This window comes from Cetorhinus maximus, chromosome 2 (genome assembly GCF_964194155.1).
Source record: "Cetorhinus maximus chromosome 2, sCetMax3.hap1.1, whole genome shotgun sequence".
NCBI classification, from domain to species: domain Eukaryota; kingdom Metazoa; phylum Chordata; class Chondrichthyes; order Lamniformes; family Cetorhinidae; genus Cetorhinus; species Cetorhinus maximus.
This window is the reverse complement of record NC_135880.1, coordinates 222,365,592-222,392,065: the sequence shown is the minus strand read 5'-3', so window position 1 is coordinate 222,392,065 and position 26,474 is coordinate 222,365,592. Positions and strand designations below refer to the sequence as shown.

Genomic DNA, 26,474 nt, shown 5'->3' with positions numbered 1-26,474 from the left:
GATGGTGGCTGTACTGTCTTTGATTTTCTGTTCTAATTTGAAGCCACCTTAATGTATTCTAATAAAGATCTCCTCTGTTGTAGATCTGTACAAAGTGTGTACGATGTAAGAGTTGTGGAGCCACAACACCGGGAAAAGGCTGGGATGCACAGTGGTCACATGATTTTTCATTGTGCCACGAATGTGCAAAGCTCTTTGATAAAGGTAAGCACACAGATTTATTTTGTTCATAGTATAATTGGTACCCAGGAGTGATCACAAGGCAGCAATTAAGGGGTTTAGGAAATGTCTTAAACTATGAAATGCAGACTTTTGTAATATTTTCTCACAGTAAGTCAGATGATATGCTGCTTCGTGAGGTTAGGGATATCATACCCTGTAATGCACAATATATTATTTTCTTCCTAAGTGAAGCTGTATCCCTTTAAGGCCATAACTGCTGTCAGGTAAAGGCTGGCTGAGATCACAGTTTAATTTTCAGTCAGATTAGAACCATAGCCTTTTTAACAATGTGGTTAACAAGGTCTGTTGGGGGGTGGTCACAGACATTCTAGTTCTTGTATCGTTTAAGGTACAGACATGATGGGCTGAATGTCCTCTTTCTACGCCGTAACTGTTCTATGGTTCTAGGTAATTGGGGAACCTTAAATTATGTTTCAGAAAGCTTAGTGGTGAAGGATAAAAGAGGATCCAACTTTTACACTTTGATAAGCATTTATTCTCATACACATTACGAGCATGCACCTCCTAAACTCAACCCCCCCACCCCCTTCCAGTTTGTTCCTATTTATGAGAGCCAAGTGAATCCCTAATTAATGCAAACCAGCTGCATCCAATTAAACACAAGAAATAAATTAACACCTTGTACATTACATTTTTTTGTATGACACACAGTTTCACAGGAGAGATGGACAGGAAATACCTTGTATTAAAAATGAGCAAGATAGATAAATGTGCAGGTGACAGCTGAAAGGGAATGTAATAGGACATCTGAGACCTGAAGTTGATCTTCAAATGGCAGGAGAAACTTGGTAACCTTGTAATGGGTGCCAGATATTGCCCATAATTGGATGTATCCACATGACCAGTGTTCAACATTCGAATTTCTATCTACAAGGAGAAAGAGATCCAGCTAATGCAGTTTGGGAGAATGTTCCACAGGAGGCAGAAGTAATAGGCTTAGGAATTCCATGTAGACACTAACTCTTCCCTTCTCTCCTCCTCCCTTCCTGATGTTGGTTCCTTTCTGGGGTGTGGTTCAGTATGCACTGGTCATTCTTCTGTCCCTTGCCCATATGTGAGCCTCAGTTGTGAGCTTTGCTCATGGTAGAGGAATCATGGAATCATGGATACATTTGATACTGCCCTTCCCAGTGCATGAACCTCCTGCTGGGGGAGGGGGAGGAGTTTATTTATTTGTTTATGGGATGTAGGCATCGCCTGCTAGACCAGCATTTATTGCGCATCACTAATTGCCCTTGAGAAGGGTGGTGAGCCACTGCCTTGGACCCCTGCAGTCCATGTTGAGATGGGATGGACAGCAAACAGAATACCTCCAGGACTTTCCCAGCCTAGGTGTGTTGAGATCACTTATTGTGCCACTATTGTTGTCTGCTGAGCTCAGCTAACTGCAGAGACTAAGGATTGAGACCGACTTGGGCCAGTTGCTTAAAGTAGATATTTATTGCCTAAACCATTTGAGCAATTAGAGGAGGCCCTTGTTGATTACCATTAAATTGGCGTCGGTTTGTGTTTTAGTCATGTGCACTGATTAAATTGTTATGTGATTATAATTACTGTAGAAATTGATGCTCATCAGGAGGGAAGTTGTGGCGAGTGTTACGTGAGCAGAAAAGCAGAATAGGTAGAGAACGCTAAGTGTATTCTGTTCATGGTTGATAAACCCTATATTGCACCATTCTCAGATTTCAATGGCTAAATAAGTCAAGTTCTGGGGCTGCATCTTCCGATTGGCGAGCGGGGGGGTGGGGCCCGCTCGACAACGTGTAAAATGACACGGGGTGACGTCAGGCGTGCATCATTTAGATTTTCAGTTCGGCGGGCGCACAGCCAAATCGGCTGCGCACCCGCTGAACTGTCAAAGGCCTATTAAGGCCATTAAGAAAATAATTAAATTGATTAATGGACCTGCCCGTCCAACCTTAAGGTTGGTGGGCAGGCGAACAGCCCAGGCGGCCTTCAGAAAAAACATGAAACCTCATCCACGGGCAGGATGAGATTTCATGAGGGTATTAAAAATGTATATGAAATGTCTGAATAAAGGAAATTGACATATCCCAGCTCATGTGACAGTGTCACATGAGGGGACATGTCAGGAATATTTTTTCCTGCCTTTGATGAAATTTTGAATCTTGAGCCGATCTCCCTGAGGCAGCACTTTGCCGCGGGGAGATCTGTGCGAAAGTGCGCTCCTGGCTCAGGGAATTCGCCCCCCATCCGCACAGGGAGTGCACGGTGCTTCCGAGCGGACGTCACGAGCGGATCTTAATTGGCCCACCCACGTAAAATGGCGTCATGCCCCCAATCGGGGCACCGATCGGGAACCCGCCTGCTCCCGCACAACCCCCCCCAAAAACGGGGGGAATATGCTGCCCCTGATTTAATTACATGAAACTTATTTAGGGATTTTTATTCTGCACTTCCCTTCCATTTGCCCATGAAAATCCACACTGCAGTTATTGTGTTTGCCCTAAGTCTGTTAGTGGTCCATGCAATAACCTGTTCACCTGGCTGATTAGCCTCTGATATGTGTGCTGTAAGGTATTGTATGCATCTAAGTAGGTCGGGGAGTAGAGTACCAGCCCATTTTAGTAAAATGATATACAAAACATGTGTCAACAGTGCTGAGGATTATCAGGAACACTGTGAAAGGACACCAGCTGTGTTGATGAAAATTGTTGTTTATTTTTAGGAAACTTCTGCCCGCTGTGTGACAAGTGCTACGATGATGACGATTATGAGAGCAAGATGATGCAGTGTGGAAAATGTGATCGTTGGGTTCATGCAAAGTGTGAAAGCTTGTCAGGTATTTTAAAATGCAGGATATGTTCTGCATTTGAAACATGACAGCCCATTAAGGAGATGCTGGTTGACGTGTTGTCGTTTGGTTCAGATTTTGTTTGTACAGATCTTCTAGTTTAATTACCTAAATTATAAATGCATAATCTGTTACATAACATTAGTCCCTTGAGCTCCTGTTTAGCTTATTTCTCATGTGACCCCAACCAGCTTATATTCTGGCCCTTATGATGTTACTATCTCTAATATTTTTATTCCAATACTAACAGTCTTCCATCAAAAATATTGTATACTTGCCTTCTCATCACTGTCCAATTTACTCCGCTCTTGTCTTGAGGATGTTGGCTTTTGTTGGGGTCTAACAGCTTTTTGCTGCTTTTTAAAAAAAATACACTTTCAAAGCGAATGAGTTTTTAAAATCAGAAGGCATGTAACTCATAATTGAACAGGGTTAGTTGCATGAGATTATTCCTCAGTATTGATTTCTGCCTTTTTGCACGCCTCGTAGCTCTAACTTCCACTGTCCACTACTATTCTTTAATTCTGTGCAACTCATGGTTTATTCTTGTTGGGTAACGGTTATGGAACCAAAACACACAGGTGGAGTTACGGTATAGATCAGCCATGATCTAATTGAATGCTAGAACAGGCTTGAGGTGCTGAATGACCTCCTGTTCCTGTATAGAATTTCTTCTTCAAATATTTACAGCTGATTTTCTCTCAAGGAGTAAAAAACAATAGTTATGTTTCAGATTTTAATTGGAGCTCAGCTTACAAAGCTATAATGATTATTAGGAGAGGAAGTAGTTTCACAGATGTAGCTAATCTATCTTTTGGTTGGGGGTGGGGGGGGTGCTCTACACATCAACCATTTTGTCATTTCTCCCAGCCATGGATGATACATGCACAGGAACCAATTTAGTGACTCTACTGATCAGGTTTGAGTAGATGCTGAGTCAGCACTCAACTTGCAACGCATGAGACCCATCTCATCCTATCCCTTTCTGCTCTGCAGCATTATTATTTTAATGTGAACTTGCCCCTTTTTTTTTTGTAAGTGGCTTTATGCTCCCCTCTCCCCCACTGCTCGCTTCCTTAGGCATCCAAGGCCCCAGCCATGTTGCATGAAACAGGTCCTGTTACAAGATACATTTGTAATACATGATGGATCTGATTGACTAGAGTCTGCTTCATTCAGCTGACAGGGAGATTAGAACAGCAAAGCCCCCATTTTGTAGTGTAGTGGGTAGCTTCTTCAGTATCTTGCACCCATTCCCTTACACTGCTGTCTTCATGTGTATATGCTTATGATATATAGAAGGATTAAAATCATTTCCTTGAAAAGTATGAAGAGGCTGTTGCATCAAACTCAGAAAATATCGGCTTCCCAGACATGATATGTTTACCTTGGCTTTTATCTTCTTCCAGATGAGATGTACGAGATTTTGTCAAATCTTCCAGAAAGTGTGGCATACACGTGTATAAACTGTACAGAGCAACATCCTGCAGAATGGCGGCTGGCGCTAGGCAAGGAACTTCAAATCTCTTTAAAGCAAGTCCTGACTGCACTGCTAAATTCAAGGACTACAAGCCACTTGTTACGCTACAGGCAGGTGAGTCTGAGCTACTGCTTCACCACAGTGTCAAACAAAGCTTTGATTTTACATTGTTGGGAATGCAGACATGTGGCCTTCATGCAGTGACTCCTATTCATATTGTTAAATGTCAGTTAATATTGTTATGATCCCAGTAATGATATTACTGCGGGGCAAGTCAGATCCCAGGGTGGAGCCTGACTTGACAGACCCTAACTTTTATTTTTTTGTTTAGATAAGTGGAGAGTGGCTACTGAAGAGTCATAGGAGTCAGTTGATGAACTTTTAACAAAAGAATAAAACATTTATTACACAACAGAAGATGAATTATATTACAATACTCCTTCACCCACAACTGTAGCTTTACACATATATACAGATTCATAAGGATAACACAAGTTACAAAAGCTATCTTACACTCATTATCGTTCACAGTAAGTACGCACTCCATGTAAACCAGTAGGCGACCAATGGGTCAGACACACCACACTCTGAAACCGAGTCACAGATGCCACCCCAAACAGATGCTGTGGATCTCGCTGCAACTTCCCCCAGACGCTTGTCACACCGTGAGCCAACCGGTCTCACTGAACTCTTGTCTTTTACACGAGGCTTTCCAATCTCTACTGTCGAAGAATTCGCTTTGGAATCTTCTCCCAAACTGACGCTTTCTCTCAGACGCCTTCTACAAGGGTCCACCTCCAGGGCTTTGAACTCTCCTTTCGATTGCCACATGCATTCAAGCTTCCTTCCATGCACTCGCGCCCTCTGACTCAGCCGTGCCAACAGAACACCACTGCTTCACATGCCCATAGTAAAGAGTTACAGACCTTCGGCTGTCTTCTTGGATCTTCTGGCTTCTCAGAAGCCTTTTTTGCTTTAAATCTGCGACCTGCGGCTTCTCCCTTTAATCTTAGAGCCTTTCTCTGCTTCTCACTCATAACTTCACTTAACAGGGACTTTTCCAGATTCCTGTTCTTGCCCTTTAACTTAACTGTCCTCTTGGAACTTTTCCTGTTCCACTCCCTGGTTTGGGGGACTTTCTTCTTTGGTTTTTGGAGCCTGCTCCTTGCAGTTCCCTCTGCTGTCCTGCTTCTGCTGGCCACTGCTTCCAACTTTACTTAAGGACTTGCTATCTGTCCCTCTCTTATGCTGCTTCTGCTGGTAACCCCATTCAACCTTGGAGCCCACTGGCCAACAGTAATCAAACTGAAAACTACTTTTCTGTCTCTGGGGCCTACGGCTTCTAGGCAACAGCATAGTTTTTTTTTCTACCTTGTGTTTGCTTTACCTTCCCTTCAAGAGTTGTAAAACCTTCATTAAAATGCAGACATCTTTTAAAATGAAATTAAAACTCAACTTCCCCTTTCCTTAACACACAAATACAGAAACACAAATCAAACTTAACTTAAAGCTAAAACTCATTCCTAATGCCCACAAATACAAATATAACCTACTAACAATATTGTTAAAACTGGCTCCTTTGTTTTAACAGCTAAATTGCATATCATCTTAAATGAACTGAGCAGACTATTCAACAGATTCCACTTCTCTTCAGCTCTGAGGAAGGGTCATACGGACTCGAAGCATTAACTCTGTGTCTTTCTCTCCACAGATGCTGCTAGACCTGCTGAGTTTTTCCAGTATTTTCTGTTGTTATTCAATAGATGAGCCTTGTTAGCTTATGGAATACATCAGAATATGTGAATTAATTGCTATAAAGGCACTGCTAATGACTGTAACAAACTGTTGCGTAGTTCTCCCATTGAGTATTACATAACATGTCCCATATTTCATAGTCGAGTAAAAGCGAAACATTAAATAAATTAAGCTAGTGATAGAGTGAATGCTAAAAAAAAGTTTCTTGATTTTTTTATCTAATGCATTAAAAAAAGGAGCCTAACTTAAGACAATTTTTTAAAACAGATTTTGTGTGTCATTAGGTTCTCTATGCAAAACATCACAATGGAATGAACCTGGTGGAGAGTTGACTGATTTCATGATGTTTGGCAATACCGTTTTGTAATTAACAAAGTATATCCAAGAATCTGAAGTCTGATTTTCCTGTCCCTCCACCCATCACTTAGTTTGTTGTTTTCTCTTTGAAGATAATGATTTTCTGTATACAATTTCACAGATCACTACTGTGCTGTCTCTTGTCAAGCATCCATTCATGGTGCACACCTAGGCTGGAATTTTCCAGCCCCTCCCGCTGACGGGATCTTCCACTCCTGCCTGAGTCAATGGACTTTTGAATGGCTCACTGCATTTTCCAGCCCCACCCCCACCGTGACGGGACCGGAAAATTCTGCCCCTAGTCATTGAGTATTTGTACGTATTTAATGTGGAGAATGTCCAAGTCCGCATGCGCATTACAACAGAAATAACTGGATATTATTCAGGGACAGAAATGCAACTGTGATTTTTTTTCTCTCCTTATGGAGATGTACAAGACTACTTGTAGTAAAACCCAGCCTCTTGCCTGATATTAGCACAGACTGAGGATAAAGTCTGGGTCCTTCCTGGGTCTGTCTGTGTTGGCTTGGATCAGTTGGCAGCTTTTTTGTTTCTTGAGATTGAAGTTTGTGCATTCAAGACTCACTCCAAAAATTGAACAGCTGATCTAGATTGCGCTGGTGGAGGTATCATCTTTTGGACAAAAGATTAAACTGAGGCCCTATCTGCCTGTTCAGATAGATGTAAAAGATTCCATGGCACTATTTGAATCAGAGCGGGTGGGCGGTTCCCACTGTCCTGGCCAGTACTCCTTTCTTGATTAATTGGTTATTTATCTCATTGCTATTTGTGAGATCTTGTTTTGTGCAATTTAGATTCTGTATTTATCTACATTGCAACAGTGATACAAGTCAAAAAAGTGATTTGTATGATATGATTGTCACTGGGATGTTCTGAGGACCTGAAAGCCAGGTTTGTTCTTTTTCATTTAATGCTTGACCCTTTGTCCCCGAAGAAATTATCTTGATTCCGGTGTGTTTGTTTCAGATATTACTGGTAGTGATTAGGAGTTTACAGTACGTAATTATGGATTTTGAGCTTCATACACCAAAACACTGCATCACTGGTTTTCCACCTCATGGGGATTAAAATGTCGCATAGTTTGGCGAGGTTAATCGATTTCACATGTTTTCTAATTTTTTACAAAAAGTAAAACGGTGGCTGTGAAAATGCGCACAAAATGCAGTGTCTGCAATGAGTAATTGGAAAGCAACAGCCTGTGTTGGAACATAGGAGCCGGCAATTTAGCTCCACAATTCTGTTCTGCATTCAGTGATATCAAGGCTGATTTGCGACTTAATTCCATACATCTGCCTTTACTGTCATTTACTAGCATTTGATATGGATTATGAATTTAGATTATGCTGAGGAGTTCACAGTTGTTAATGCAGATGACTGCTTTAATTGCCTGAATTAGTTAGCTAGATTTAAAGTTTTCATAAACTGAAAGTTAAGGAGGCTGACAGGAGGTGTGAGAAGTGATGTAGCTGAATCCTGCTTTCTCTCTTACCAGGCAGCCAAACCGCCTGATTTAGATCCAGAGACGGAGGAAGCTGTCTCAGCTCGCAGCTCACCAGAAGGTCCTGATCCTCCAGTTCTTATAGAGGTAAACCAGCAGGATGAACAACCACTTGATCTGGAAGGTGTAAAGAGGAAGATGGAGCAGGAGAGATACCACTCAGTGGTAAGGTTGCCATTTATTTTGCCCACCTAGATTTTGTAGAAATATGTTTTGATTAACTGGTAACCCACAAGGCAAAATCTCAGGCCACCTGTAAATTCAGCATCATGAAATCTCTGCGGCATGAGTCACTCTCTCTGTATGTAATTAAAGTATGCTATCTTTTGGCAAATGCTTTGATGTCCAATTATCTACTGTTGTGTGTTCAGCTGGAGTTCAGCGATGACATTGTGAAGATCATCCAAACAGCGATGAATTGCGACGGAGGGCAGCCTGAAAACAAAAAAGCCAATAGCATGGTCAAGGCATTCTTTATACGGGTAAGTGGGAAAAAAAAGAGCGTGGTTTATCTGCAGTTTGCAGTTTCTCTTGTTTTATCTCGAGACTAGGTTAATGTTGCAGTATTAAAATTGTAAGATGCAATCAGGCTACAAAAATCCTGTCTCCTGGCAACTGGCAACAACTGTTGAAGGCTAATCACAGCAACTAAATTGTTCTTTCTGTTGCTGAGCAATCAAATGTTCCATCTTACACTTAATTTTCTTGGCTAGAATATTTCAGTATGTTTTTTGAAATCATTTAGAGCCAGTCGCCCTTCAAAGTTTTCTTTTTTATGTTTTAAAATTGAAATGTTTCATTTGTGACCTGGTGCTTTTACTTATGGCTCCTGGTAGCAGGCAATTTACATGCTCTGTTTGATTGCATGGTGTGTTGGACTAGTAAGACCACAAAGGGAGAAAAATGGGCTGGGGGCAACAATTAAGAAGCTGACATATCTTCACAAAATTTTGACACTTCGCCTTTAGTTGAGTTCCTGGACAGCCTTCTTTCTTACTTGCGTTTATTTCTTCTGTAGCAAATGGAGCGATTCTTCCCATGGTTTCGTGTGAAGGAGTCCAAGTTCTGGGAGCCCAACAAGGTGACCCCAAAGTGAGTATTGTGGTCATTTTGAATTGGTTTTGTAAAGAGATTTGAAACTACAAATGTAACCCTAAACCAAGATTTTTGGGGTTTTCATTTTTTGTGTGCTTGTGGATTGAGCATGAGATCTGGACATAAGAATCTCAATTGGACCAGTTAAAGGAGGTGGGCTTCTCAGTCGGGATAAGAATACAGACTTGAATCTCAATCAGGAATAAGAATCTAAATCCATCTTAGGGACATGGAGATAAAACTACCAGAAACTTAATTGGGCAACAACTTAGATCTGAATTGATACAAAGATATGCTGAAAGGCTAAGATGATGTAGATAGATGAAGATCTATCTGGGGGATCGATATCCTGGGGGAGGCAGTGGCATAGTGGTATTGTCACTGACTAGCATTCCAGAGACCCAGGGTAATGCTCTGGGGACCAGGGTTCGAATCCCATCACGGTAGATGGTGAGATTTGAATTTAATAAAAACCTGGAATTAAAATGATGAAACCATTGCTGATTGTTGTAATGTTCTTTAGGGATGGGGAATAATTTCTGGCCTAGCCAGCGATGCCACATTCCATGAATGAATAATAAAAAAAAAAGAATGGGAGCAGATCCATGTGATGTATAAACACCATAGCTTAGTTGGGCTGAATGGCCTGATTCTGTGCTGTATATTCTATGTACATCAAGGACTGGAATGGGATGACATGTCTGGATCTTATTTTGGAACAGAATTGAAAATTATCATCATTGGGCATTTTGAGAACAGACCCGAATCTTCCATCAGGTTCAGGACTGAAATGGAGATTGGAATTTCATTCAGACAGGAATGCATTTCTGAATCCCAGTACGGCACAGAAATGGAGATTGGCATCTCGGTTAGACACAGGCAGGAATGCAGATTTGAATTTGAATTGGGGTCAGGAATGTTGATTTGAATATAACTCAGACCCTGGCAGGTATAGAACTGTGATGAAGCTTCAAACACTATTTCACGATTGTATTGGAAAACATAACTAATTACCTTTGCTTCATTTTAGGGGAATGAATGTTTTTGCTGTTTCTCTGAATGAGTTCCTAACATTTTCTTAACTTTCTGTTCAGTGTTAGGAAATTTTTGAAATAAAAAGAATAATAAATAAAAGACTACATTTTTGAAGAATGGAGTTGCTTGATGTAGTGTTGTTCATTGTAAATGTGGATGAGAGTTGTTAGAGCGGATCACAGTGGAACACTTGCCTCTGGGTATCCCTATATTGTGAAATATCGCATCAATACATTGCTGTATGTCAAACTTCTATTGTGTTAGTAAAGAACAGTAAACAGAAAAACAATTTATAAATTGATCTAATTTTTTGAGCATTTGTTCTGTTTTTTGTGTTTTGCCTATTAATATTTTTCTCAAGGTAGTGTCTCCCTTCAATATCTCCAGCCATTATTTAGTTGTGCTCTTGCTCCCTATGGCCTTTACCTGTCCAATATCTAGAAAATTCACAGATTGTCTCGAGACGGAACAGAAAACCCTGGTTGCTGCACTTCAGCTTACTAGTTATGTCACAACCTCCCGTGATCTTCCTGGACTTTGGAAGGCAATAGAATTAGCACTTCACTAAACTGTAGCTTAGGCTTTAATTGTCCACATATTTATTTCACTGTAATTGGATAAGTGAGCATTAGTAACTATGCATGGTAGATTTCACAAGAGCTCAAAGCTTAACTACCTCCCCTCAAGGTAGTTTTAAATGATGTACAGCCACGCCTGTTCCATGTACTAAACTCTCTTGCACATTATTAACCTTAAATGGTGGATCTTTCGATTGCTCACAGTCTTTGGCCTATCTCCTCTTCCATCCCTCTGAAGACTTCTAGCCTTTTGTGAAGCACTTTTTAAAAAAAATGATTGGGAAAGCTGCCAATTAAACCATATTGCGTAGACAAAACCCACTAAATGCCTTTATTTGACTTGAATGACTTGCCCCCTAACTCAGATAAATGACCCAGGTACTATATCTGGTGATGTATAAGCATGAGCTGGACCTTTCAGTGAAGAAACCTGGGTTTCAATCCTATGCACCTGGCCACTAAAGTGATGTACTGGAAGGCTGTCAGTGTCAGTGGAACTGTACCACAGTGTGAATCCATGCCTCGGGTGCAATGAATTGAAAGATAATATGGAAATGGGATAAGGCCTATACAAGTTGTAATATCATGGATTCTGCCCAACTTCTCTCCTCTAAGATTTTCTGTTGTTTTCCAACCTGGACTTGATTAGCTGCCATTGGCAGTGGTTTGTGGGTATGATGCCCTACCTTCCCAGCTGGACACACTATACTTATCTGAGTGTCCCAGGCAGACGACTTCAAATAGATGGAAGAATTTGCTTAAATTCTTCAGTGGAGCATATTTTCTTAAAATGCTTATTTTCCGTATCCTGCCTTGTTTCAGCAGTGGAATGCTGCCCAATGCTGTGTTGCCACCATCGTCAGATCACAACTATGCTCAGTGGCAAGAGCGGGAAGAGAGTACTCGCACTGAACAACCAGCACTTACCAAGAAGATCATTCCCGCACCACAACCAAAAGGACCTGGAGATCCTGATTCGCCAGTGCCTCTGCCTCCACCACCCCTTGCAATAACAGCAGGTATGATCAAAATATTAAACAAAACAGCTGCACTGTTTTATTTTTGTGTCTTGGTGTGAAAAGGGAATTGGGAGAATATGTAACAAAGGTGGAGAAATGGAGTTGCAAGTATAGATCAGCCGCAATCTTATTAAATGACAAAACAAGCTTGAAAAGCTGAATGGCCTAACCCCGTTCCTATGACTTCAGTACTTGGAAAAGGTGGGTGGTAGGTGTTGTTCAGGGATCATGGCTCAGGACAGTGGAATACCTCAGGCACCCTCCCAGGCCGAATGCAAAATAGAACAGATGTTGGAAATCTGAAACAAAAACAGAAAATTCAGTGTGTCAGGCAGTATTTGTGGAGAGCAGAAAAGTGGGTGTTTTGGTTAGAGACCTTTCCTTAGAACTGAAAAAGGAACAGAAGGAGGGAAAAGGACCTAAAACACAACAATCACATGTGCAGTTAAAGAAATAGAATGATTGTAAAGTGCTTAGGTGGAGAATAGGGGATGATTAAACATTTGAAGTTATAATTGCATAAGAGAAAGGAGGCATAACAGTTGAAAGAAATAAAAGACAAACAAAAAGAATGTGTGAGCAGCTAAAGGGGAATAGCTAAACGAGGGACATGCAAGTCAAATGGGAATCGTGAAAAACAGATAAAGCGGAGCAGAGTAGCCCAGGGGTCTGGTGGAATTGAAAAGCAGATCAGTTTCCTGATGGCAGCTCCCTGCACCAAGCAGCAACCTGCTCCTCCCCTGCCACCAGCTCCAGAAATACCAACACACTCAGCTTAAATTGCCAACACTAGTTGCCAGAAAATGGGATATAGCATAATTATTGCTAAAGTTAATAAAAGGACAGAGGACTTCAAACTGCATAGTGAAAAGATGAGGTGCTGTTCCTCAAATCTCTCGTTGAACTCATTAGAATAAAGACAGAGATCACAGTGGGTTGGAGGGGAAGAATTGAAATGACTGGTGACTCAGGGTCACATTTACAAGCAGAAGGAAGGTGTTTAGCAAAGCCATGATCCATTCTGTGCTTAATCTCCCTAGCTTAGAGGATACTAGGCAGTGAGTGAAAATAGTGTACCAGTTTGGAGGAAGTGCATGTAAATCGTTATCTCATCCGGAAACCCGGGATGGTGGTGTGGGAGGAGGTAAATAGGTAGTAGTACAATTTCTGCCACTTGCTTGGTAAAGTACCAGAGGAAGGAGACCAGGTGGTAGGGGTAAGGTGAAGACTGAACCAGGGTCATACTACTATAACTTGCATTCGTATTGCACCATTAACACAGTGAAACATCCCAAGGTGCTTCATAGGGGCAATTATCAAACAAATTAGAAACCGAGTCACATGAGATATTAGGTAAGATGCTTCAAGACTTGGTTAAAGAAATTAATTTTAAAGAGTATATTAAAATGGAGAGAGAGAGACAGAGAGGTTTATGGAGGAAATTCCAGAGATGCTGATGAAGGCATGGCTGTCAGTGGTGAAGTGATGAAAATTGGGGTTGCGCAGGAGGCTTGAATTATAAGAGTGCAGGGATCTTGGAGGGTTGTAGGGCTGGAGTAGGCTACAGAGATAGGGTGGAGTAAGGCTGTGGAAAGATTTGAAAGTGAGGATGAGATTAAAATTGAGGCATTGCTAGATCGGAAGTCTATAAGTCAGAGAGCATTGGGGTGAAAGAACAGTTATGGAATGAACAATTGCTTTGGAATCCTGAGTGGAGGGGAGGATGTATTTGGTGATACCAGAGATGGCATGACCTGATAGGTGGAATTAGGATGGTTGAGTGAAAGGTGAGAACAAGGGTGACTTTAAGGATTCCTAGAGAGAGGAGAATGAGTGAGGGTAATGGATGAGACTTGAGAATCCTGCAACTATAATGAATTAGAATCCTCTGAGTACTCTGATATGGAAGGTGGTAACATCTGAGTAGATATAAAACATTTCTCAACATTGCCAATGGGCTTATGTATCAATTTCAAATTAAACTAGGCTTGGTCTTAAACTCCTGATTATATGTGAAAACTATAGATTTAAATTTGCATGTTTTTTTATTCCTTCATGGAATGTGGGTGCCGCTGGCTAGGCCAGCACTTATTACCCTTGTTCAGAGGGCGTATAAGAGTCAACCACATTGCTATGGGTCTGGAGTCACATGTAGGTCAGACCAGGTAAGGATGGCAGATTTCCTTCCCTAAAGGACATTAGTGAACCAGATGGGTTTTTCTGACAATCGGCAATGGTTTTGTGATCATCATCAGACTTTTCATTCCAGATTTTTATTGAATTCAAATTTCACCATCTGCTGTGGTGGGATTCGAACCTAGGTCCCCAGAGCATTACCCTGGGTCTTTAGAATACTGATCCAGCAACAATCCCACTACACCACCGCCTCCCCTATGTGCTGTTTTACAGTTGTTTTCTACAAAATGTTTTAGGCAAAATTCAAATTGAGCTGTATATTCACAAATTTTCTGCAGAAACCTTAGGGACTATTTCACAAATTTACATTCAGTGGGAATGTCTGTTGGGATTTGGATGCAGGGATCAAGAAGACTCACAGGTTATTTGGTTATTAAGATGAATGATTGGAAAATCCTTTTGGGGCCCACTGAACCCACTGCTCGCCACCTTCTGCCTGCCCTGAACATTCAGGATCCACTCCCAGCTTTGTTCCAGGAGAGCAAGTTTGTGAAATATATTTTCACAAACAAAAGGCTGAATATTTGTTTGTCACTGTGTTTAAAAAAATTTTTTAAGCTCACCCCTTTTTAAAGGAAAATTAAATAGTTTACCATTATTTTTAGTGTCGTATTAGTATTTCTCTTAAGATTTCCCAAAGCTGTTGCTTTTCAAGATGAACAACGTCAGTTACACGAGTGCAGGACAGATACAGGCTGTAGGATTCCATCTGAGTCCTAATTGCAACAACTATATTACAGGCTTTCTCTTGGTGCTGGATAGTGTTAATAGTAAACTTCCCTGCGCTCAATGCCTATTCTCATGAGCTGCTTGTAGGTACAGGAGAGTGTATCAGGGTGACTTGCTCATCAGTATTTCTTCCTTCTTTTCCTTTCCCCCTTCTGTCCTTCCATCCCACCCCCATTCCACGAGCAAATATTTTGCTTTATAAGGGGTAACTATTCAAGATCATGCTGCTGGCAGGAAGCCTCACTCTCTCGACTTGCATATCACAAAATTATGGATGGTATGCCAGTGATTTCGGGATATGAGCAGCTGTTGTGCAACTCCTTGTTGCGAACATGGTCTCATCAAGTTGTCCCTGACAGATGTGAATTTTCATGCTGGCTAGACATGCACAGCACCCCCCGCCCCCCACCCCGGCTATGAATTGAGTTGTCTCAGTCATGTGGAATATCCCAGAAGTTGTACTTTTTTTGCCAGCAGTATACCGATTGAACTTTCCAGACTTATCGACATGTTTTGTAAAGGTGACAATAATCCAAAATGTGCGCGTTTACACTAACACGAGCAAGTTTTTGTCATGTTAGTGTGAAATGGCGAGTTTGTGTTTATTAATTTGGTGGTGCCAAGTCGCTTTCAGCAATAGACATAATCCCAATATCTGGCAGAGAGAATTATCTAAAATATGCATTTTTATGAATGCAGAATCTGCTGCATGAAACATTTTAATGTGAATGGAACCTCTGTCAAGATTGTTTTTAGACAGTCACTGCTTCAACCCATGGAGCAAGTAGAATTGGAATGAATATATAAAACAGTTCCCAGACAGACAGACTCAGCTTGAGTTTTAAAACATCTGATAAGAATCTTCATTAGGATTTCCCAAGTTGGAAAGCAAGATAAAACCTTCGAGTAGTGTTCTTCCAGAATTAGCTGAATGGGTGATAGCACTGTGTGGTGGGCATTAATCCATTAGAGACCTCTAACTTGACCACTTGCACTATAGTAAGCTTTGGTACCCTATGGATGGTGACCAGAAAAGTCAACTAGAGTTTACTCCAACATAAGTCTGCACTTACTGTCTGCACAGATAGCAGATGCATTGGTTATAATCTTCCAAAACTCCTTAGATTCTGGAATGGTTCCACCGATTGGAAAATGGCACCTTTTTTCAAGGAAGGAGGGAATCAGAAAGCAGGAAACTATAGGCCAGTTAGCCTAACATCTGTCATAGGGAAAGTGCTAAAATCCATTATTAAGGAGGTTTTAGCAGGATACTTAGATTATCATGATTTAATCAAGCAGAGCCAACATGGCTTTGTGAAAGGGAAATTGTGTTTTAACTAATCTATCAGAGCTTTTTGACGAAGTAACATTATATTCAAGGTGGATAAAGGGGAACTGGTAAGATGTGGTGTACAGTCAAGTCCTGCCATTCGTGACCTCCTCCTCGTGAATGTGTTTGTACACCCGAGCATGGTTTGCGGCCCCAAAACTTTGCTCATCCGCGATTTAAAATATTACTAAACTTCTCACCTTTCCCATGTATAAGACGCGCACTTGCGTGTGCTGTTGCAGCGCATGCGCATATTCATTTTCACGATTTCACCCATCGCGATTTGGCAGGAATGGAACGCCCGCGAATGGTGGGATTTTACTGTACTTGAATTTCCAAAAGGCATTTGATAAGGTACCATATCAAAGATTACTACACAAGATAAGAGCGCTACACAAGATGAGATATTAGCATGGATAAAGGCTTGGTTGGCTAACAGGGAGCAGAAAGTAGGGAAAAATGGGCCTTTTTCAGATTGGCAAGCTGGAAGAACACTACTCGAAGGTTTTATCTACTGGCAGCAGCTACCACCTCCTCAGTGGCGTTGCCGTTCAATAGAGCTGCCAGCCTTTGATTGGCCGGGAGCTCTCAGCAGGCAGGACTCTTGTCCCCAAGGTCCTTGATCTTGAGGAGGCCTGCCACTGTCCAGTTAAGTGTCAGTGGCATTTAATACTTCCCTGACATGGGGCTCTTGCCGGCTTGCCACTAAATACCGCCCATATTGTGTAAATAACATGCCGTGGATATTTGCAGTACATGCTAGTCATCTAGTGGCTTAATGTGGTATTGCATTTTTCGGATTAAACTAAATGGAGATGGAAGCAGGAAATGTTGGAGATACTCAGCAGGTCTGGCAGCATCTGTGGAGAGAGAAACAAAGTTAATATTTCAGTCCAATAAAATTTTTCCAGAACTATGAATGAAGATTTTAGATTACACAATAGAACTAATTTCTCAAACCTTTGAGCATACATCAGAAACGACAGTCTCAGTTTTCTGTCTATTGATTTTAGTGGACATAAATTTGTGAGAATTGTACCTGTAATTTTCTATTGCACACTTCCAGTAAGTGAGGCCTCATTTTGGGAGCATGTATTTGCAAAATTGGTCCTAATGCCTTCAGCATATTCACTTTTTAAGCATTGTTGAAGTAACAACCAACATGGTCAGTAAAATTACCTGCGTGCAAATCAAGTGTAAGCAGGTTATGACCAGGTCTCAGTTTGTTTCTGATTGTAGCACCATTTCTAAAGATGCTACAAAAACTCATCCACCTGGTAATGTACCAGTTTTTTGCTAGTGTACCCTAATTGTTAATAACGTAGTGACTGGCCCAACTTACATGATAAAACCACGTGTGATTGTTTCCAAGTTTGAGCTGAATTGTGTGAAGTTATTCCATTCAGCACCTGCAGGAAAGTATACTAGAATAACCCTAGGCACTAGCACAGGCAGAGCATGACTGGTGCAGGTGAGGGAACCTGTTGTTTTGAGGCTGGAAAGAATTTTCTTTCACGTTTGTCTCTGCAGTTTTTGTGGGCATGGAGCACATTGACATCATGTAGCTGCTAGTCAGTGCCCTTGAATAATGTGTGAAATTTGACTGTAACTGTAAATCTTCTAAACAACACAGCTTGGAGATAAATAATATCTTTAATTGAAGCTTCCCACCTATAAATCCTGATCAAATCATTGAGAAATATTAGACTTCATTCCAAAATAACTATCTTCCTGCTGCATTTCTTTCCCTTGATAGGAATGTACAAAATTGCATTGCTTCACATGTAAGCTATTGAAAAGCGATGGGATTCTCTTTCTCTCTATCCCTCAACACCTACACAAAGTTGCATTTTGCTTGTGGCTTTGATAATTTCAGATCTGCTTGTGAATCTTTGTGCTTATTAGTGCGGGAATTGATGACGAGTTGTACTGTATGTGGCTGGTGTGACAAGTGTTCCAATAAGCTAAATGGCAGCATGACATAGAATCTTATAGCACAGAAGGAGGCCATTCGGCACATTATGCCTGTGTTGGCTCTTCAAAAAAGCTATACAGTTAGTCCCACTCACCCTGTTCCTCCCCATAGCTCTGCAAACATATCACCATTATGTTTGAAAATTACCATTGAAACTGCTTCAACCACCCTTTCAGACTAGCTGTGTAAAAAAAAAATCTCCTCATCTGCCCTCTGGTTCTCTTGAAGTCGCTGATCCTATTGTCATTCTAGTAAATATTGTCTGAACCGGCCTTGACATCCTTTCTGAATTGTACTGTGTGACATTGAAAGCAATATTCCAGCTGGAGCCTAATAAGTGATTTATCATATCCCAAACTAACCATTCATGCAATCTTTGAGTGAGATCATCAACTTAATCCTAACTTGTTCCATGAGCTCACACCAATGGAAACTGGGCTGAACCCCTACTTGTCTAAGACTGCTGCAGCTTTAAGACCGATTGGGTTTTGTCACACCACACTGAACTGGATTCAGTTTCGGATTCCAAAGCAGAAGGATTTGTGCTAACAATGTGCACAATGAATACCTATTCTCCCAATAACATGTTTTCAGTTCTACCTCATGGAAACACATTTCTGTCTAATTTCTGTCAGAATACTGCCATACGTCCGAACATGCGAATTAGGAGCAGGAGTAGGCCATAGAGCCCCTCGAACCTGCTCCGCCATTTGATGAGATCATGACTGATCTGATTTTGGCCTCTACTTTCATGTCTACCCGCTAAATCCTTTGACCCTCTTGTCAGTCAAGAGTCTTATCTAACTCAGCCTTAAAAATATTCAATGACCCAGCCTCCACTGCTCTTTGGGGAAGAGAAATTTCACAGACTAACGATTCTCTGAGAGAAGAAATTTGTCCTTGCCTCTATCTTAAATGGCAGACCCATTATTTTTAAACTGTGTCCCCCAGTTCCAGTCTCTCCCACAAGCATCTGTCAAGTCCCCTCAGGATCCTATATGTTTCAATAAGGTCACCTCTCAACCTTTCATCTTAAGACAATCCCAACATCCCAATGTTTTGCTCTACTCAGTTAGAAATGGCCAGCACCTCATGTGAAACTCTTGGAAGTGTTAATCTGGAACAGTAATCATTACTCATGAGCAATGCTACTAATGCGATTAATGAAATAACGTCAATTTGTCTTCTTTATAAGGCTCTGACAGAAGCCGAGAGGACAGTCCTGATATCGACCCTCCTCCTGATGTGGAAGACAACAGGCAGTGTGTGCTTTGCCTGAAATATGGAGATGACAACAGAAACGTGAGTATCTGTTTGTCATTTATCTCCAAACCAGTTGTTAAAACACACTGGTTGCAAATGTTTTGCTGTTTATTTTTTGTGCATGTGTATGTGGAAAACCAGCAGTATTCTTCCAAACAAGGCTTAAAAGCATGTAACTGATTGATTGATTTGATGTTGGATTGCCTGTCTTTGTTTTGGGAAGTTAGCTGAAGTGCCACATTTAGATGTCAGGTCCCGTGTTTTGCAGGGATGGGTTCTAAATTGATTCTATAGTCATTCAGTTTAAAATCGAGAATTATTTACATAATTTTTTTCATTAAAACTATCGTTTAGTTGTGAGTGTAATTAAAACTGGTTAATTGGTATGTAAGCAGCTGAGTCTTGCTCCATTCAATTGTTACACCTTACATCTGGACCTGGAAAGCGTCCAGCCTTATTTGTGCCATATAAGTTCCAGGTAATGACCAGTACTATCGTCAGGTCCGCCACCATCGACATCTTGGGGCTTGCATTCAACAGAAGCGAACTGGACCAGCTATGTCCAGATGGTGGCAACAAGAGTAGAGATTGGGCATTTGGTAGCATTAAGCTCACTACCTGGACCATCAGAGCCTCTCCAAAATCTGCAGGGCTCAAGTCAGGAGTGTGATGGAATATTTGCTGCTCACCTGGATGGATGAAGCCACAACAACAATTGAAGCTCAATACCCTCCAAGACAGAGCAGTTTACTTAATTGGCATCCCTTAAACTGGACTTAATATCTACGCCCTCTATTACTGGTATACTGTACGAACCAAAAGATGCACTGTGACAACTCGCCATCGACAATACTTTTCTCCTTTGTGACCTCCACTACTAAGAATGACATCTCCAGATTTCTCTCCATCCTGACTTGGACGTGTGTTGCTGTTCCTGCATTGCCGCTGGATCAGTATCTTATTTAACATCACCACAAGGACCATGACAACTTATGGCAAAGGCCTATTACTACCTCCCCAGGCTAGCTAGGTATAGCCAATAAATGTGGCCTCACCAGACTTGCCCATATCTTGAGAACTAACAAAAAGAAAAGTAAAATAAAAAGTATTCAGTTTCCTCCTTTAATGAAATTTAGCTGGCAAGGTTTGTTCGCAAAATCTTTATCGTTTTCCTGGATTCTGGAACTTGTTCAGACTAAAGAGCTCTGTGTGAATTTTCTATAGTCTGTTTACAGATTTGCTAAAACTAGCTGAGGAAAACAACAGCTTGTGTTTTATTTGAGCTAACCAATGGAAATCTTCAGCATATCCTGTAGCTACTAACCACACGGATATTTAGTGTAGATTTCTCAACTGTGTCATGGAATCTGTCTTAAAACCAGAAATTGATAGAACTGTTGGATCTTTTAGGATGCTGGACGACTTCTGTACATTGGTCAGAATGAGTGGACACACATAAACTGTGCCTTGTGGTCAGCGGAAGTCTTTGAGGATGATGATGGCTCGTTGAAGAACGTGCACATGGCTGTTATCAGAGGCAAGCAACTGGTAAGTTTTCATGGAGTTCCCAAGGAGTGTCCTGAACTGACCAATTGTGTAATAGAGAAAGAGGCTTTCATGTTTCTTTAATGCTGGGGTCAGGCTATCTGCTATGTTCCTGGAATGACGTACAGAGATTATGCAAATAATCGTTGGGCCTGATCTGATGGATAAGTGGCAGTGATGTGAAAGTGGAGCTCATTACATTGGTGAGAGTTTTGAAGAATGAACGATGACCTCATTGAAACTTAGAAAATTCTTATGGGGCGTGACAAGGTGGATGTAGTCAAGATGTTTCCCCTGGCTGGTGAGTCTAAAACCAGGGGACATAATCTCAGGAAAAGCGGTAGGCAAATAAGACTGAGATAAGGAGGGATTTCTCAATTCAGAGGGTGATGAATCTTTGGAATTCTCTATCCAGAGGGCTGTGGAAGCTCAATCATTGAGCATGTTCAAGACAGAAATAGTAATTAAATAGAAATAGATAACTAATGACATCAAGGGATATGGAGATAGTGCGGGAAATTGGCATTGAGGTAGATGAACAGCCATGATCCAATTGAATGGTGGAGCAGGCTCGATGGGCTGAATGGCCTGCTCCTGTTCCTCTGTTCCTAATATTTTCATCCTTTATCCATTAAGTTTGTTTACAAAGGTTTGCTATTTTTCAGTAGTTTTCCATATCTATCTGTGTACTCTGACATTGATATAATAGTGATGATTACATCCTGTTGGTGGAAATATGGAAGAAAGCAATAAAAATAACAAAAAAGGTTGTGAAATATAGCCTGTGCAGTGAAGTATAAATCTCTGCTGGGAATGAAATGGATGTTGTATATAAGGAATTTCAGAGGTCAAATGTAAAGTGCCACATGAGAGACTTGGGAATATTGAAAATAATACAGCTGCATTGATGGAGACATATCTAGAGAGCTGTAAGGAGAGAGTATGGGTTAAATGAATGTTTTGTGGTTGGCATGGTGAGTGTAGTATCCCAGAGGTGCATGCATGCTCGGATCTCTTTTATTTTCCATTGAGATAAATGCTGTGGATGTTGATACACAAGGAATGATGTTGAAATTTGCTGGTGATGCAAAATTAGGGAGCATGTCTAGTTAAATGTAAGAATGTAGGAGGATGTAGGTGGTTTAGCAAAGTGGGGAGATAGGGTTTAACGTAGAGGGACCTGAAGCAGTACATTCTGGGGAAAAGAACAGTGAAAGAACGCATATCCTAAATATGAAGATTCTTAAGAGTAGATGCATAGGGGAAAACTCGGGGTGCAGATATGTAGATGTTTAAAGGTGAGAGTACAGTTTAAAAGACTGTAAAGAGACAAATTCAATTCTGGGTATTATGCATTTACTCAAACTAAAATTATGTAATGTTGGATTTCTAAATTGGTTAGATTACAGTTGAAATGTTATCCATAGTTCCAGGCACCCCTCCTAAGGAGAGAATATTAGACAAGGAAAAGATCTATACAATGTTTCTGAAATGCAGGACTAGCAAGTTATATTTAAGCAAAAATATTCTTTTTTCATTGGAGTATGTGTGGTTATGGGGATTCTAATAGTGGCATTTCAACTTACAAAAGGGTAAAGAATGAAAGATTCTATCCGCTAGTTGATGATTAATAAGAGGAAATAGATTTAGGATTATCACTGAACTATAGATTGTTTCTATTAGTCAGCCAGACTAATGTTGACTAAGGGCATATATTTAATATAATCAGACCAGAGGCTCAGGTTGCCGCATGTAACTCACTCTTACTCCTTGGTTAGATTCAATTCCAGCGAATAATTCATTTCTGGAGAGAGCATTTTGAATGATACAGACCTGATGCTTCAGCCTAGTGTTACTGCTGGTTGTGGGAGCAGTTTGAAGTAAGGTAATGAAGGAGGACTGTATCATGTTGCATAAATATATATTGTCTTCAGTAGCTTTTCCTTAATGAACATTGGTAGCACTACTAACTATGCTAATAACAACACTGAACCCACTTCCAGGTATCCATTAAACTATAGTTAAGTCATCTGTACTCCAATCCAGAGAATTTCAGACAGTAACTCACTCTTGGATATTAATCATTCTTGACATTACCCATTTTGGTAACTCAAGCACTCTGCTACTTTTGTTTGTACAAATGGTACTCTGCCACTGACCCCTTGGGTGGAATAATGCGTAGAGGGTGGACAACGTGGAGCTGACATGCTTCCCTCCAACCCGCCCCGCAGCAATAAAGGTCTGCAGGGCTCATTAACAAGGGCCAAGTGGGACAGCTGGAAGTCCCGCCCTCTGGAACTGTGAGCCAATCCAATTGGCCCGGGAAGGTTAGGGGCAGTTAGGGAGAGAGGCAATTGGGGGGGGGGGGGGGTGGGTTTAAGAGAGGGAGCAGTTAGGAAGGAGTGGGGTGTTCAGTCTAAGGGGGGCCGCCCCACGATCTGCAAAGAGCGGCTCCCTGACCTACTTCCTGACTTTTAACCATTTCAGGTTAAAAATTGTTCTTTCTGCTCCTGTCCTGCTACCCACACCAAACTTGATAACAAGCCTTATTAACCCTTATTTGTTGATTATATAAGGCGGGTGGGCTGCCGATTTCGGCGCCTGTCTGCACCCCCTGTAATTCTCCGTACTATGGCTGGGCGGGAAGGTGGTGGGATGGGCGCCCACCCATTTTCGATGCCCCCCCACGCTGTGGATAACGTAACGTAAAATTCAGCCCTTTTCATGGGGATGAAATTATAAACAGGAGCATTGTTACATAGATGGGATTTGAATTAACCTTTGAAGTCAGGTGTACTTTATCATAACAAACTACCTAATCAGTAGGGCTGATTTACAAAAAAAAATGTAATCTAAGTTTAGTGTTTTATAGATGATGATTATTCATCCTGATTGTTTTTTAGCGCTGTGAATGCTGTCAGAAGGCTGGGGCTACTGTTGGCTGCTGTCTTACATCCTGTCAGAGCAACTATCACTTCATGTGCGCTCGGGCAAAGAATTGTGTGTTCCTGGATGACAAGAAGGTGTACTGCCAGCGGCACAAAGATTTGGTCAAAGGAGAGGTAGGTTCAAGAGATTGGAGCTATTTCCCAATTATTGTAACCAGCAGCCGAAGCTCCCACTGGCAATGAGATTCAGAAAATCGGTGCCACAAATTAGGGCAGAATTTAGCTGTCAATGAAACTGAACAAAGTGTCTGTAAAATATTGTTTTTCTTCAACATATAGAAGGAAGCGAGCCCATTAAGTGATCTAGTAGCAAAATTGTTCATTGAGTCTAATAGCTCAAATTCTCCAATTCCTCTTCATTGAATGGAGAGGCAAATGTTGAATTGTTTGTATGTTCTTAATCAGTCCTGATGTACCATGCAATGTTTCTTTATAGACTGTTGCTGAGGATGGGTTTGAGGTTTTACGAAGAGTTTTCGTCGACTTTGAGGACATCACTTTAAGAAGGAAGTTTCTGACAGGCCTTGAGCCAGAGAGTATCCACATGATGATTGGTTAGTACAACAGCTTTCATTTATAAAGCTGTATAAACCTATACAGAGTAAAAACATCCCAAGGTGCTTCAAAGAATGATTATCAAACAAAATCTTACACTGTGTCACATGAAGAGATATCAAAATAGGTAACCAAAAATTTGGTCAAACGTGTAGGTTTATAGAAGGTGGAAACGTTTGTATGAAAAGACTCAATGGTATAGTGTAATGTGTTATTTATTCTCCATGAGTGCAGAGAAAGAAATGGGAGCTCCTTGCGATGGTCTTAGAGTCTTAATTAAAAAGCATTTGTTAATGAACAACAATCCACATCAATTGCATTTGAAAATTTATGGCTGAGAATGAAGTTCTAGCAGTATTGTTGAGTCCTTGCAACCCATTTTGTGAGTTTACCAGTATGAGGCCTTTGCTATAATTGAGAGTCTGAGTTGACTGGTGCATTCTAACAGAGTAATGCTATGTTTCGATTTCCTGCCTGGATTTGCAGGTTAGAGCCTAAAATGTATTGTAAGAGTTCACATATTGCAGAGTGGAAGGAGGCTCATGGGAAGCATGAACATGTTGGAACATTCTCAACCTATATGGCATTCTGCATGAAGGGCTTTAACCCTTCATGAACATAGGGGTTTGTACATGTTGGGCCAAATGGCCTGTTTCTGTGTGGTACATTCTGTGTAGTTACTACTTGGGAATTTCAGGTACTTACATATCCTTAATCTGGAACTCATTCAAATTTTTACATTGGAATTAGTAACATCTGGAATACATTTTAAAAGAATAATAATTTGGGACTGACTGGCTTCACTACAGTGTAATGACAGCCATCCATGTTTTCAGCTAAGATGTTTCTCATGAAGGCATTTTCTTTTTTAATATCATTTTGTTTCATCCCTTAATCTAGGATCTATGACAATAGACTGTTTGGGGATACTCAATGATCTCTCTGACTGTGAAGCCAAGTTGTTCCCTATCGGCTATCAGTAAGTTTCCATTGTGTCGCTATGAAATAGGGGGCAGGATTTTGCCCATGGCGGGGGTGGTGGGGCGGTCAGGAAGCCAACCACTGCCCATGATCGGCACCGCACCATGAATTTACGCAGGTGGGCCAATTAATGCCCGTCTGGCGTGGAACGTGGGCGGCAGAGCTCAGCGCTGCCTGTGCGGGCGTGGGGAAGGAGGGCGAGCAGGCCTAGCGTGAACTTCGAGCATGCGCACGGAAGAGCGCTTCAATCTCCCTGAGGCAGCTCAGGGAAACAAACTAATGCACAAAATTATTATGTCATAAAACATGTCCTCTCATGTGACTCTTATCACATGAGCAGGGACATGTTTTTAATTCGTGTTAAAATTTTATTTTATTTTTATTTGCTTTAGGAAACTTTATCCTGCCCATGAATGAGGTTTCCTAAAAAATGCAACGGCTGCTTGGCCTTTTTGTCTGCCCATCAACTGTTAGGTTGAATGGTCAGTGAAAAATTCAGGACTGTTGTTAACTTAATGGCCTTAATAGGCCTTTTACTTGTCGGCAGGCGCGATTCCGGCTCCAGCGTGCGCCTGCTGACCTAACTATTGCGGGACTACGTAATGGCATCGTGACGCTCGCCTGATGTCATTGCACGTCATTTTACTCTTGGCCAGGTCGGTAGTGCACCCACCCAACGAGCTCAGTGTCCTGCCCAGGGCATGTGACTGAGCACACTGGAAATGGTGGTGTTTGATATTCCTGATTTCAGGATCAGTCCATTATTATAATTAAAAACTAAAAGTTCACAGCATTTGAAAATGAAGTCGGATTAATGTTTTCTTGTGGATATGTTGCACCATTTTCTGTTGTTCTTTCAGATTTTTCTTTTTGTCTAACATAACACCCCAATGACAAGAATTAAACATTTGAATTGAGATTAATTCTTTTAAATTTGAATTAGTGAAGCATAACAATTTTGTGTTCTTATATTTATTCATAAAATTAGGGATGCTAACCAGGTACAGATACAGTGTTATCAAGTGGGTGACATTACACTCTGGCTGGGGAGGCAAT

General features: G+C 41.2%; 1 protein-coding gene across 3 annotated transcripts in view; it reads left to right on the top strand.

Annotated features, from left to right (window-relative positions):
- kmt2a (lysine (K)-specific methyltransferase 2A) overlaps nt 1-26,474 on the top strand; it is a 147,532-nt gene that overhangs the window by 86,427 nt on the left and 34,631 nt on the right. For 2 of the 3 annotated variants that reach the window (XM_078533046.1, XM_078533045.1), the window contains exons 13-24: nt 84-204; nt 2,933-3,046; nt 4,468-4,652; nt 8,164-8,334; nt 8,541-8,651; nt 9,188-9,261; nt 11,700-11,896; nt 19,322-19,428; nt 20,800-20,937; nt 23,838-23,996; nt 24,319-24,436; nt 25,338-25,416. In XM_078533046.1, coding sequence (XP_078389172.1) covers nt 84-204; nt 2,933-3,046; nt 4,468-4,652; nt 8,164-8,334; nt 8,541-8,651; nt 9,188-9,261; nt 11,700-11,896; nt 19,322-19,428; nt 20,800-20,937; nt 23,838-23,996; nt 24,319-24,436; nt 25,338-25,416 — 1,574 coding nt within the window. The remainder of the gene's footprint in view (nt 1-83; nt 205-2,932; nt 3,047-4,467; nt 4,653-8,163; nt 8,335-8,540; nt 8,652-9,187; nt 9,262-11,699; nt 11,897-19,321; nt 19,429-20,799; nt 20,938-23,837; nt 23,997-24,318; nt 24,437-25,337; nt 25,417-26,474) is intronic. The other variant, XM_078533047.1, reaches the window with a different exon arrangement.